General features: G+C 53.4%; 1 protein-coding gene across 1 annotated transcript in view; it reads left to right on the forward strand.

The window, feature by feature from the left end:
- The window catches only part of tmed8 (transmembrane p24 trafficking protein 8), a 30,627-nt gene extending 22,885 nt beyond the window's left edge, over nucleotides 1-7,742 (forward strand). Inside the window, exons 4-6 of the mRNA XM_038821900.1 lie at nucleotides 680-821; nucleotides 2,501-2,788; nucleotides 6,921-7,742. Coding sequence (XP_038677828.1) covers nucleotides 680-821; nucleotides 2,501-2,788; nucleotides 6,921-7,138 — 648 coding nt within the window. The 3' untranslated portion in view covers nucleotides 7,139-7,742. The remainder of the gene's footprint in view (nucleotides 1-679; nucleotides 822-2,500; nucleotides 2,789-6,920) is intronic.
- The last annotated feature ends 5,414 nt before the right edge of the window (nucleotides 7,743-13,156 follow it).

Raw genomic sequence — 13,156 nt, forward strand, 5'->3', positions numbered from 1 at the left:
ACAATGTCCAACAGCCCAATCAAATTCCAATGCTCGTCACAAAGTTTCCTCCAATTTTGTGCACGCTTATTTTTTGTCAAACTTCTCACGAAGAACCTTATCAAATAACTTCTGGAAATCCATGTAGGCATCCATAGATTCTATTAACCTCCAGAATTCATTTGGAATATCCAGACATGATCTGCCCTTCATAAATCCACATTAACTCTCTTTGATCTGATACTTGCACAAGTTCTCATGTCATTGACTCCAGCAACTTCCCGACAGTTAGCGTTAAATTGACGTGTCTGTGCATGTCTTCTTTCTCTCTCTCTCTGTCGATAAATAATGGAGTAGCATGGACAATACAAAAGGCAGAATTTTGGAATCGGGGGAAATTTGTGACCAACGTACAAGCAATTTCATCAAGTGATTCATTTAATTCCCTGGAACCGAAAAGCATCATCAGGCTTTGGAGCTTTGTCTCTTGGGTCTCATTATTGTCTCCATTTTTACTTGTATTAATCCCTCCTGGTGACTTATTTTTAGGTCCTGTCCCAGAATGTGCACTATTGTGGCTTCTAGAACTTACCCGCCCCCGGAGAGGGTTTTGTGAAGTGAGCTGATTCTTAGACTGAATCGGTTTGGAAAGGTGGTGCTGCACTGATAGTTAGATGCATCTTTTCTTGTTGCCCTTCAGGATGTTAAGGATAGCAAACCTGGTGACACAGCAGTTGGGGCATATCGGGTCCGCAAAGTCAGCAGTGATTCTGTCATAATTCAGTCTGACCATGGAGGCCCAGAAAAGCTACCAGCAGACCCATCAGAAGGTCCCGGGAGAGGTAAGTGGAAGATGGTGTGGAAATGTCAATGTATTTACAATCCAGAGGCCCAGGCTAAAACACTCTGAGGGCACGAGTTCAAATCCTATCACGGAAGCTGGTGGAATTTAAATTCGATTAATAAACAAATAAACAAATAAAAAAATCTGCAGCTGAAAGACAGTGCCAGTAATGGTGACTGTGAAGCTATCATTGTTGTAAAAACACATCTGGTTCACTAAAGTCTTTTAGGGAAGGAAATCTGCCATCCTTGCCTGGTCTGGCCTACACGTGACTCCAGACCCACAGCGATGTGGTAGATTCTCGAATGCCCTCCGAAATGGCCCAGCAAACCACACCGCTCAAGGGCAATTAGAGATGGGCAATAAATGCTGGCTCAGCCCAGTGACACCAGTGAAACAATTTTTTAAAAAGTATCTAACCCCGTGCTGTACCTGTCCTGGGAGTGTTTGATGGGGACAGTGTAGAGGGAGCTTTACTCTGTATCTAACCCCGTGCTGTACCTGTCCTGGGAGTGTTTGATGGGGACAGTGTAGAGTTAGCTTTACTCTGTATCTAACCCCGTGTTGTACCTGTCTGGGAGCGTTTGATGGGGACAGTGTAGAGGGAGCTTTACTCTGTATCTAACCCCGTGCTGTACCTGTCTGGGAGCGTTTGATGGGGACAGTGTAGAGGGAGCTTTACTCTGTATCTAACCCCGTGCTGTACCTGTCCTGGGAGTGTTTGATGGGGACAGTGTAGAGGGAGCTTTACTCTGTATCTAACCCCGTGCTGTACCTGTCCTGGGAGTATTTGATGGGGACAGTGTAGAGGGAGCTTTACTCTGTATCTAACCCCGTGCTGTACCTGTCTGGGAGCGTTTGATGGGGACAGTGGAGAGGGAGCTTTACTCTGTATCTAACCCTGTGCTGTACCTGTCCTGGGAGTGTTTGATGGGGACAGTGTAGACGGAGCTTTACTCTGTATCTAACCCCGTGCTGTACCTGTCTGGGAGTGTTTGATGGGGACAGTGTAGAGGGAGCTTTACTCTGTATCTAACCCCATGCTGTTCCCACCCTGGGAGTGTTTGCTGGGGGCAGTGTAGAGGGAGCTTTACTCTGTATCTAACCCCGTGATGTACCTGTCCTGGGAGTGTTTGATGAGGGAGCTTTGTCTTAACAAAGGGTGGCACGGTAACGCAATGGTTAGCACTGTTGCTTCACAGCACCAGGGTCCCAGGTTTGATTCCCGGCTTGGGTCACTGTCTGTGCGGAGTCTGCATGTTCTCCCCGTGTCTGCGTGGGTTTCCTCCGGGTGCTCCGGTTTCCTCCCACAAGTCCCGAAAGACGTGCTGTCAGGTGATTGGACATTCTGAATTCTCCCTCTGTGACCCGAACAGGCGCCGGAATGTGGTGACTAGGGGATTTTCACAGCAACTTCATTGCAGTGTTAATGTCAGCCTACTTGTGACAATAAAGATTATTATTATTATTAGAATACATTCAGTGGCATTACCATCACTGAATCCCCTTGATCAGCATCCTGTAGGCTACCATTGACCTGAAATTGAACTGTACTAGCCATATAAATATAGGGATGGGCAATAGGTGCTGGCTGAGCCAGCGACGCCCACATCTGGTAAATTAATTTTAAAACTCCCTGAAGTGTGGCCAGCTGTATTTTTCCTGTTTGCCTTTCAGTTGTTCCTGTAATTGATGCTGCGTCCACCTGGATGACCGTGGAGATGAATGAGTTCAAAGAGAAGATACGAAGCCAGAAGGCCGGACTGATGAAGGTGAACCGTGGGAACATAGTGACAGTGCGGGTTCCTACCCACCCAGAGGGCACCTGTGTTTGCTGGGACTTTGCCACAGACACCTACGATATCGGCTTCGGGGTGTACTTTGAGTGGGCGCCTGTGACCAATACAGAAATTACCGTGCTGGTCAGTGAATCGAGCGATGAGGAGGATGAGGAAGATGTAGAAGGTAACGGACTTTGCAAATGTTTAACCAAGAATAATGTGATGCATCACCAAGTGCTCTGTTTCCCCTATCATCTGACACTGTGTTCTTTACTGCCACAGACACAGTGTGCTCTCAATTTTCTCTCTTTGTCTCTCTGTTTCTTTCAGCTTCACCTTTCTCACTCTCGATCATGTTCTGCCTCCCTCATTTTCACTCCGTTTGCCTCCGATATGTTTTATTTGACAGGGTCAATGCTGACAGATCTGTTGTGTTTCTAGCATTTCCTGGTTTTATTTCAGATTTTCAACATTTGCTGCTTGTTTTCAACATCTATTTCTCCTCTTTCGACTTGTAAAAGTGGTGAATCTGTGCTCTCAGGATACCCTGTGAATATTTGTTAACTTTCAGTTAGACTTTCCAATGAGTTTTGATAGTTTTATCGAATATCAAAATACCCCATTGTGGTTTTTCTTTATAGGAGACATATTTAGTGGGTATGTGAGGGTTTAAAATGAGATGTTTTGATGCTGCTTTGTTCCTGCTTTTAACTTTACCTCCAAGGGACATTGATTGGTGAGGTGAGAGGGTAATAGTAATAGCAATCTGCCATGTGAGACCTTGCCAAAAGCCTTCTGAAAGTCTAAGTACGCCACATATGGGGCAGCAGGGTAGCATGGTGGTTAGCATAAATGCTTCACAGCTCCAGGGTCCCAGGTTCGATTCCCGGCTGGGTCACTGTCTGTGTGGAGTCTGCACGTCCTCCCCCTGTGTGCGTGGGTTTCCTCCGGGTGCTCCGGTTTCCTCCCACAGTCCAAAGATGTGCGGGTTAGGTGGATTGGCCATGCTAAATTGCCCGTAGTGTCCTAATAAAAGTAAGGTTAAGGGGGGGTTGTTGGGTTACGGGTATAGGGTGGATACGTGGGTTTGAGTAGGGTGATCATGGCTCGGCACAACATTGAGGGCCGAAGGGCCTGTTCTGTGCTGTACTGTTCTATGTTCTATCCACCGGTTCTCCCTGGTCAACTCTACTAATTACATCTTCAAAGAATTCCGGTAGATTTGTCAAGCATGATTTTCCTTTTGTAAATCCATGCTGACTTTGACTGATTATACCACTGCTTTCCAAATGCTGTGCTATGAAATCCTTGATAATGGACTCCAGCAACTTACCTCCTACCGACGTTAGGCTCACTGGTCTATAGTTCCCTGTTTTCTCTCTACCTCCCTTTTTGAAAAGCAGGGTTACATTCGCTACCCTCCAATCTGTAGGAACCATTCCGGAGTCGAAAGAATTTTGAAAAATTATCACCAATGTATCTACTATTTCTAGGGTCACTTCCTTAAATACTCTGGGATGAAGATTATTAGGCCCTGGAGATTTGTCCGCCTTTAATTCCATTAATTTCCCCAAAATAATTCCTTTACTAATACTGATTTCCTTCAGCTCCTCACTGAAACTTGTGTTTCTCATTATTCATGTCTTACTCTGTGAAGACAGAAGCAAAATACGATTTAGTTCCTCAGCCATTTCTTTGTCCCTGTTATGAATTCCCCCATTACTGACTGTAAGGGGCCTACTTTAGTTTTTATCAATCTTTTTCTCTTTACATACCGACAGAAAGTCTTAGTCAGTTTTTATGTTCACCTCTAGCTGACTTTCAGATTATATTTTCCCTGGGTCACTGTCTGTGTGGAGTTTGCACATTCTCCCCGTGTCTGTGTGGGTTTCGCCCCACAACCCAAAGATGAGCAGAGTAGGTGGATTGGCCACACTAAACTGCCCCTCAATTGGAAAAAAATAATTGGGTACTCTAAATTTTAAAAAAAAAATTGTATTTTCCTCTTTTGAAAAAATAAATTCCAATTAAAGAACGACTTAGCGTGGACCTACCCTGCACATCTTTGGGTTGTGGGAGTGAGACCCACGCAGACACGGGGAGAATGTGCAAACTCCACACGGACAGTGACCCAGAGCCAGGATCGTTTTCCCCTTCCTAATCTATCCCTTGGTCTGCCTTTGCTGAATTTTAAACTGTTCTCAATCCTCGGGTCTCTTGCTTTTTCTTGCTAATTTGTATGCCTCAGCTTTGAATCTAATACTATCTCTAATTTCTGTTGGTGCTGCGCTCCCTCGGCCTGACCCTCCTCGGCCCACCCCCTCTGCCGGCGCGGCGCTCCCTCGGCCCTGCGCTCCCTCTGCCGGCGCGGCACTCCCTCGGCCCACCCCCTCTGCTGGTGCGGCACTCCCTCTGCCGGCCCGGCGCCCCCCGGCCCTGTGCTCCCTCTGCCGCCCCCCCCCCCCCCCCCCCCCCCGGCCCTGCGCTCCCTCCGCCGGCCCACCCCCTCTGCCGGCCCGGCGCCCCCTCGGCCCACCCCCTCTGCCGGCCCGGCGCCCCCTCGGCCCACCCCCTCTGCCGGCCCGGCGCCCCCTCGGCCCACCCCCTCTGCCGGCCCGGCGCCCCCTCGGCCCACCCCCTCTGCCGGCCCGGCGCCCCCTCGGCCCACCCCCTCTGCCGGCCCGGCGCCCCCTCGGCCTACCCCCTCTGCCGGCCCTGCGCTCCCTCTGCCGGCCCGGCGCTCCCTCGGCCCTGCGCTCCCTCTGCTGGCCCGGCGCTCCCACGGCCAACCACCTCTGCCGGCACGGCGCCCTCTCAGCCCTGCGCTCCCTCTGCCGGCCCGGCGCTCCCACGGCCCACCACCTCTGCCGGTAAGGCGCCCTCTCGGCCCTGCGCTCCCTCGGCCTGACCCTCCTCGGCCCACCCCCTCTGTCGGCACGGCGCTCCCTCGGCCCACCTCCTCTGCCGGCACTTCGCTCCCTCGGCCCTGCGCTCCCTCTGCCGGCACGGCGCCCCCTCGGCCCACCTCCTCTGCCGGCCCTGCGCTCCCTCTGCTGGCCCTGCGCTCCCTCGGCCCTGCGCTCCCTCTGCCGACCCTGCGCTCCCTCGGCCCTGCGCTCCCTCTGCCGGCCCGGCGCTCCCTCTGCCGGCCCGGCGCTCCCTCGGCCCTGCGCTCCCTCTGCCGACCCTGCGCTCCCTCTGCCGGCCCTGCGCTCGCTCTGCCGGCCCTGCGCTCCCTCTGCCGGCCCTGCGCTCCCTCGGCCCTGCGCTCCCTCTGCCGGCCCTGCGCTCCCTCTGCCGGCACTGCGCTCCCTCGGCCCTGCGCTCCCTCTGCCGGCCCGGCGCCCCCTCGGACCACCCCCTCTGCCGGCCCGGTGCTCCCTTGGCCCTGCGCTCCCTCTGCCGGCGCGGTGCTCCCTTGGCCCTGCGCTCCCTCTGCCGGCGCGGTGCTCCCTTGGCCCTGCGCTCCCTCTGCCGGCGCGGTGCTCCCTTGGCCCTGCGCTCCCTCTGCCGGCGCGGCGCTCCCTTGGCTCTGCGCTCCCTCTGCCGGCACGGTGCTCCCTTGGCCCTGCGCTCCCTCTGCCGGTGCGGCGCCCCCTCTGCCCTGCGTTGCCTCAGCCCACCCCCTCTGCCGGCGCGGTGCTCCCTTGGCCCTGCGCTCCCTCTGCCGGCGCGGCGCTCCCTTGGCTCTGCGCTCCCTCTGCCGGCGCGGTGCTCCCTTGGCCCTGCGCTCCCTCTGCCGGTGCGGCGCCCCCTTGGCCCTGCGCTCCCTCTGCCGGCGCAGTGCTCCCTTGGCCCTGCGCTCCCTCTGCCGGCGCAGTGCTCCCTTGGCCCTGCGCTCCCTCTGCCGGCGCAGTGCTCCCTTGGCTCTGCGCTCCCTCTGCCGGCGCAGTGCTCCCTTGGCTCTGCGCTCCCTCTGCCGGCCTGGCGCTCCCTCGGCTCTGCGTTGCCTCGGCCCACCCCCTCTGCCGGCGTGGCGTCCCCTCTGCCCTGCGTTGCCTCGGCCCACCCCCTCTGCCGGCCCGGCGCTCCCTCGGCCCGGCACCTCGGCCGTGCAGTGCTTTGGAATTTGTGCTGTGGTATCTGCCGCACCCCATTTATTTGGAGTTTTCAGGCAGTGATTCTCAGCCTAGTTTAGCTGTACGGTACTGGCTTTGTTCCAATGACATCAGGTGGATCATCCAGCTATAAACCAGAGCCCTGGTGTATTGCCCTCTGCATCCACCTTTGCTAAATCATCTCCCTCTGGCCTCATCATTGTTCAACTGTCTCTCCCTCTTGTGCTGCTATTAATAACCGCATCCATTTTTCCCCAGCGCCCCCAGTCGAGGGAGACATTGAGAGGGGAACTAAAGATTTCAGCCGATCTGATCTGGAGGAGATCCTACCTGTGTACCGAAAGGACAGTCACTTGGAAGTGCAGTCCGGCAGTCACAAGTACCCAGGACAGGGAGTCTACCTGCTCAAATTCGACAACTCCTACTCCATCTGGAGGCATAAAACCCTGTATTACCAGGTCAACTATAGCTCGTGAAGGATCGACGCAGCAGCAGCAGCAAACCCCTTGGGAGGGGAAAAGAATCCATGTCCCATCCCTCCAGAGATATTCTCTCCAAGTCAGCCTTTTGTTTTCCTTCTGTGATAGTTGTTTTTCTGTACAAGAATCTGACTGGAGCAAATGTGCCCAACATCCAACACCAGGAACTCATTTAACTCCTCACATCTGTGGCATGTGGTGCTTATTTTGTGGGTTTTTTTTTTGTTTTCACAGTATTGTCTTTACGTTATTAATTGTATTTTTGGTACCACTGAATTTATATATACATATATATATATATATATTTTATGTTTAAAATTTATTTTCACTGTTTTCTGCCGCTACGCACTTGTTTTACAAACCTCTGATATGTTGAAGGACGGAAGCTGTGACGCCTTTTCTAGTGCAATATCTGATTGGAGCTTGTTTTGTGCTGTTTCTCAGCGGGTTGCAGCTGCACCCCAGTGTTTACATGTCACCTGTTACACTCCCTCACTCCCAAGGTACACCTCGAAACATTGGTTACTCTTCCTTTAATTATAGAATCGACACCACATTCCAAGCATTGGAAATTAGAACGGGGATGTGGTGGGGGTGGTGATGGGTGGGGGGGGGGGGGGGGAATGAATGTAATTTGCGACTTCCGCGAGACACAATATATTTTGTATTCTGTGTACTGCCTGTAAAGAAAAAGATAAATAAAGATGAATTCTAACCTTGTCCCGTGTAAGGGGAGCGGGAAAAAAGCCTTCAGATACCGAAATTTGAAGTCAAAACAGGGTCACACATACACTGCAAATCCGCCACTGTCTGTGAGCGACAGCACTTAACAGCTGACAAAATACTTCTGAAGGGCAGGCGGTATTGCAAGGCAGGAAACAGTTGAACCAGTTTGCGGACAGCTATCTCCACAAACAACAGTGTGATAATGACCAGATAATCTGTTCAATTGTGTTTATTGAGATATAAATATTGTCCCAGAATACTGAGTGGAACTCATCTCTGCCGTGAGATCCTTTACCACATCAGAGGGCCGCTGGGGCCTGAGTTTAATAATCTTTATTGTCACAAGTAGGGTTACATTAACGCTGCAATGACGTTATGGTGAAAATCCCCGAGTCGCCACATTCCGGCGCCTGTTCAGGTACACAGAGGGAGAATTCAGAATGTCCAATTCACCTGACAGCACGTCTTTCGGGACTTGTGGGAGGAAACCGGAGCACCCGGAGGAAACCCACGCAGACACGGGGAGAATGTGCAGACTCCGCACAGACAGTGACCCAAGCCGGGAATCAAACCTGGGACCCTGGTGCTGTGACGCCGCAGTGCTAACCACTGTGCTACCGTGCCGCACATTGGGATGGTAACTTCAAGATGAGAGCAAAATGAGCAGTATAAATTAAAGTTAGTCTCTAAAAATGCATTATAGGGGACATCCGGTGGCAGCCATGGAGTCATTGGTCGCGCATTTGGTGGCTTTCGCTTAAGGTGAAAGTTTCTCGTCCTTCCCCACCCGATTTGAGGGGTGTTTTGCTGGTGAATGGTCCATAAGCACTGAAGGATTGCAATACTCTGGTGGGGCTGGATTATGGCTTACCAGAGTGTAACAAATAAGAGGCAGCAGCTTGGTCACGAGAATCGTCGAGGTGCGACACAGAAAAAGATCGCAGAAGGTGCTGGGGAATCGTTGGCCGCCCAGTGGTCTGCAGAGCAGCTGGTGAACTTTCTGAACAACAAGTTCCAGCAGCAGAGGGTGGAGCCTCAGAGGACCTGGCTAACAAGGGGCTGGCTTAGCACTGTGGACTAAACATCTGGTTTGTAATGCAGAACAAGACCAGCAGCGCGGGTTCAATTTCCGTACCGGCATCCCCAAACAGGTGCCGGAATGTGGTGACTAGGGGCTTTTCACAGTAACTTCATTGAAGCCTACTTGTGACAAACTATTATTATTAATGTGGTGGAGCAGCGTAGGGCAGCTATCGATAGATAGAGTGGAGCAAAGGCTGACAGCACGGGGCCTGGCACTCCAGAAGGTGGAGGAGTCGATGGGCGAGCATGAGGACTGGCTCTCCTCGCTGGAGACGGAGGTAGTGCAGGTGGCGGAATAGCCAAAGGAGGTTGAGGGAGAAGGTGGAGGACCTTGAGAAGCGCTCCAGGAGGCAGAATCTACGGATTTTGTGGGGATGTTGAAGGAGTGCAGGCTGTTAAATACGCCCCAAATATACTGGAGAGGCTTATTGGAGGAGGGGGTCTTTCACTGTCCCCTCGAGGTGGATCGAGCGTAGAGGGCGCTGAGGAGGAGGCTGAATGCCGGAGAGTCGGCGATGGGGGTGAGGCTGCATTGTTTTCTCCATTTGAATCAGATGGGTGAGGCAGACAAAGCAGAGCACCTGGGACGGGAACAAGCTGAGAATATACCAGGACCCGGGTGTGGAGTTGGCCAACCGGTAGGCTGCCCACAACTGGTTCAAGGCTGCCCTCTACAAGGAAGGGTGATGTTTGGGGTGCAGTATCCTGCTTGTCTGTGGGTCACACATTAGAATTGGGAGTTTTATTTTGATACACCCCCCCCCCCCCCCCCCCCCCCGGGTTCTTAATCACCATGGATCCACCATGCCCATCCGTTCCATAAACCCTCCCACCTCCTTCGCCATCCGCAGCCATCCCATTGACCTGGGGCTCGACCTGTCCACCCTCTGCTCCAACACACAATTAAAGTCTCCTCCCTTAATCAACTGGTGCGTGGCCAAGTCTGGAATCGTGCCAACAAACTGTACATCACCCCAATTCAGTGCGTACGCATTTACCACCACCACCTCCCTTCCAACACCCCGCTCGCCATCACATATCTCCCACCCGGGTCCCTCACTTCCTTCACACTCACAAACCCCGTCAATTTACTCAACAAAATGGCCAGCCCCCCTGCCCCGCCCTGCCCCGTGACTTCGAGTCGAACCCCGAGTGGAATACCTGACCCACCCATCCCTTCCTCAGTCTAACCTGGTCCAGTATATTCGGACCTTGTTCCCCTTCCGTTCACAGTTCCGTTTCTCCCTGGCCCAGTGCAGGATCCTTTCCTTTTCCACAAACTTGTGGACTCTTACGATCACTGCCCGAGGCGGAACCCAGCTCTTGGCTTCTGCCTCTGAGACCTGTGCGCTCTGTCTACCTCTGGGGCCTTGTCCAACACCCCCTCTGCCAGGAGCCCTGCCAGCATCCTGGAAACGTATCTCATGGCATTCAGGCCTTCCACGCCTTCAGGCAGGCCAGCAATGCGCAGGTTCTGCCTTCCTGACCTGTTCTGCTCTCAGTGTCTTGCAAAGGGCTCCCAGGAGCCCCAGCTCCTCCTCCAATGCCACCACCTGGTCACTGTGGGCTGACACCCTCTCCACCTCCTGGATCTGCAAACACTTCTCGACCCTCTCCATTGAGCCCTTCAGAGGTGCCACAGCCCCTTTGATGCCCTTCGATCGGGCCTCTTGCATCTCCTTTCTTTGTTGGCGGAATCCTTCCATGATGAAGGCCATCAACCTTTCCATCTGGGGACCTTCCAGCCTGCTCTGACTCCTCCCCATCTGTCCACTGCTGGACCACAGATCTCTTCCAAGTCCTTGGCCAGGTCTTTCACCTTCTGCCGGGTTTGGTAACCAGCGGACATGACACACCCAGAGGGAACTTCTCCTCAGCTACACTTGCCCGTCAAAATTTCTCCCGTTTTTGGAAAAAGGGCTTGGTTCTACGCCTTTGAGCAGGAGCTGCTCTGTGCGAGACCACTCAGACCATGGCTGCCACCAGAAGACATGGGAAGAGATTTCAATACGGTTCGGGATCCTAGCTTACTCCGGTTGTGCCCGAGGTTCCTGAGGGTTTCAGCGACAGCGAGAGAGTTGAAGGAGGGTGGTCATGGACTGTCTGGGTTCAATGCAGGCGGGGAAGGCAGCGGGTCGAGATTGGATTTCCAGCTGAGCTTTATAAGCAGTTTGGGTGGGAGCTGGGGCCTGTGCTTGTTGGGATGTATAATGAATCAATTCCCACCCCCGCATGGTCACAGGCGTCCGTACCACTGATTTTAAAGAAGGAGAAAGACCAGAAGCAGTGTGGGTTGTACCGCCCGATTTCGCTGTTAAATGTGGATGCAAAGTTGTTGGCATAGGTGTTGGCGTTGCAAATCGAGGATTGTGTGCCGGGGGTGATGGGAGGAGACCAGACGGGGCTTCGTGAAGAAGTGACAGCTGTTGGTGAATGTACGCAGGCTGCTTAACATTATGATGCGCTGGGAGGGGCAGGAAGTGGTGGCAATGGTTGCGGAGAAGGCTTTTGAGTGGGCATATTGTTGGAGGTGTTGTCAGTTTGGGTTTGGCTGTTGTATACAGCGCCGAAAGCTAGTGTCTGGACGAATAGGATAGTTTGGAGTATATTGTGCGACACTGGGAGACGAGGCAGCGATGCATGCTCTCCCCTCTGCTTTTTGCACTGACGATAGAGAACAACAAAGAACAAAGAAAAGTACAGCACAGGAACAGGCCCTTCGGCCCTCCAAGCCTGCGCCGACCATGCTGCTCGTCTAAACTAAAATCTTCTACACTTCCTGGGACCGTATCCCTCTATTCCCATCCTATTCATGTATTTGTCAAGACGCCGCTTAAACATCACTATCGTCCCTGCTTCCACCACCTCCTCCGGCAGCGAGTTCCAGGCACCCACTACCCTCTGTGTAAAGAACTTGCCTCGTACATCTCCTCTAAACCTTGCCCCTCGCACCTTAAACCTAAGGGGGGGGAGGGGTGGCTTTGCTGAACCAGTTGAATGACTCCCGGGCAGCAAATATCACAATGGTTAGGGAATGGGTGTTGGAGGAGGTGTCGTTGTGTAGGTGGTGTTGAACATGGAGCAGAGTGCCGCAGCGGAAGCGTGCTGGGCCCATAACCCAGAGCTCGCTGGATCGAAACCATTCTCTGCTAGTGTGGGTGGTGTTGTGTAGGGGGACCAGTTTGAGGGCACTGTTGTTGGTGCCCCTGCCGCTCTCGCCGGTCCAGTACTCGGTGAGTCCGGTGGTGGTATCAGTGTTGAGGGTTTGGAACCAGCGTAGGCAACACTTCGGATTGTAAGGCATGTCGCTGTGAGCACCGATATGTGACAACCATAGGTTTGTGCCGCAGGGGCTGGACACGAGGTTCCGAGGTGGTGGTAGGTGGGGATAGAGCACTTCAGGAATTTGTTTGGGAGAGGAAAGTTTGCAGGCCTTGAGGAGGTTATCAGTTGCCTGAGGGAAACAGGTTCAGGTACCTGAGGGACTGCTAGAGAAGAGGTGCTGCCCCTTCCAGAGCTGCCACCTCCAGTGCCGTAAGACAAGCTGTTGTTCGAGGATGATATTGGGGAGGGGAGAGTGGCGGATATATATGGAGAGTTGGGGGAGAGGGAGGGCTCCTGTGGAGGAGGTCGGACACAAGTGGGAGGGAGAGATAGGGGCTGGGATGTGGAGGGAAGCCCTGTTTCCTCGTCGTTGGCAAGGTTAAGCCTCATCCAGATCAAGATGGTGCACAGAGCCTACAAGACGGTCTTCAGGATGAGCCGGTTCCTTTCGGGAATGGAGTTGGGGGTGGGGGCGGGGCGGGGGGCAGGGCGGGGCGGGGGGCAGGGCGGGAGGGGCGGGGGGCAGGGCAGGGGGGGCGGGGGGGGGGGGCAGTGCACCACCTGCATATATTTTGGGCTTGTCCGAGGTTGAGGGGTTTTGGGATGTAATGTCTGTCATGTTCTTGTGCACTGGCCGATAGGAATGATGCACTACAGAACATCTAGTTCTTGACTAATTAAAATAATTTATTATAAAACAAATCTGTGGTAAAGATAACTGGAATATGGGCAGCACGGTGGCACAGTGGTTAGCATTGCTGCCTACGGCGCTGAGGACCCGGGTTCGAATCCCGGCTCTGGGTCACTGTCCGTGAGGAGTTTGCACATTCTCCCCGTGTCTGCGTGGGTCTCACCCCCACAACCCAAAAGATGTGCAGAGTA

This window comes from Scyliorhinus canicula, chromosome 2, assembly GCF_902713615.1.
Source record: "Scyliorhinus canicula chromosome 2, sScyCan1.1, whole genome shotgun sequence".
NCBI lineage: Eukaryota > Metazoa > Chordata > Chondrichthyes > Carcharhiniformes > Scyliorhinidae > Scyliorhinus > Scyliorhinus canicula.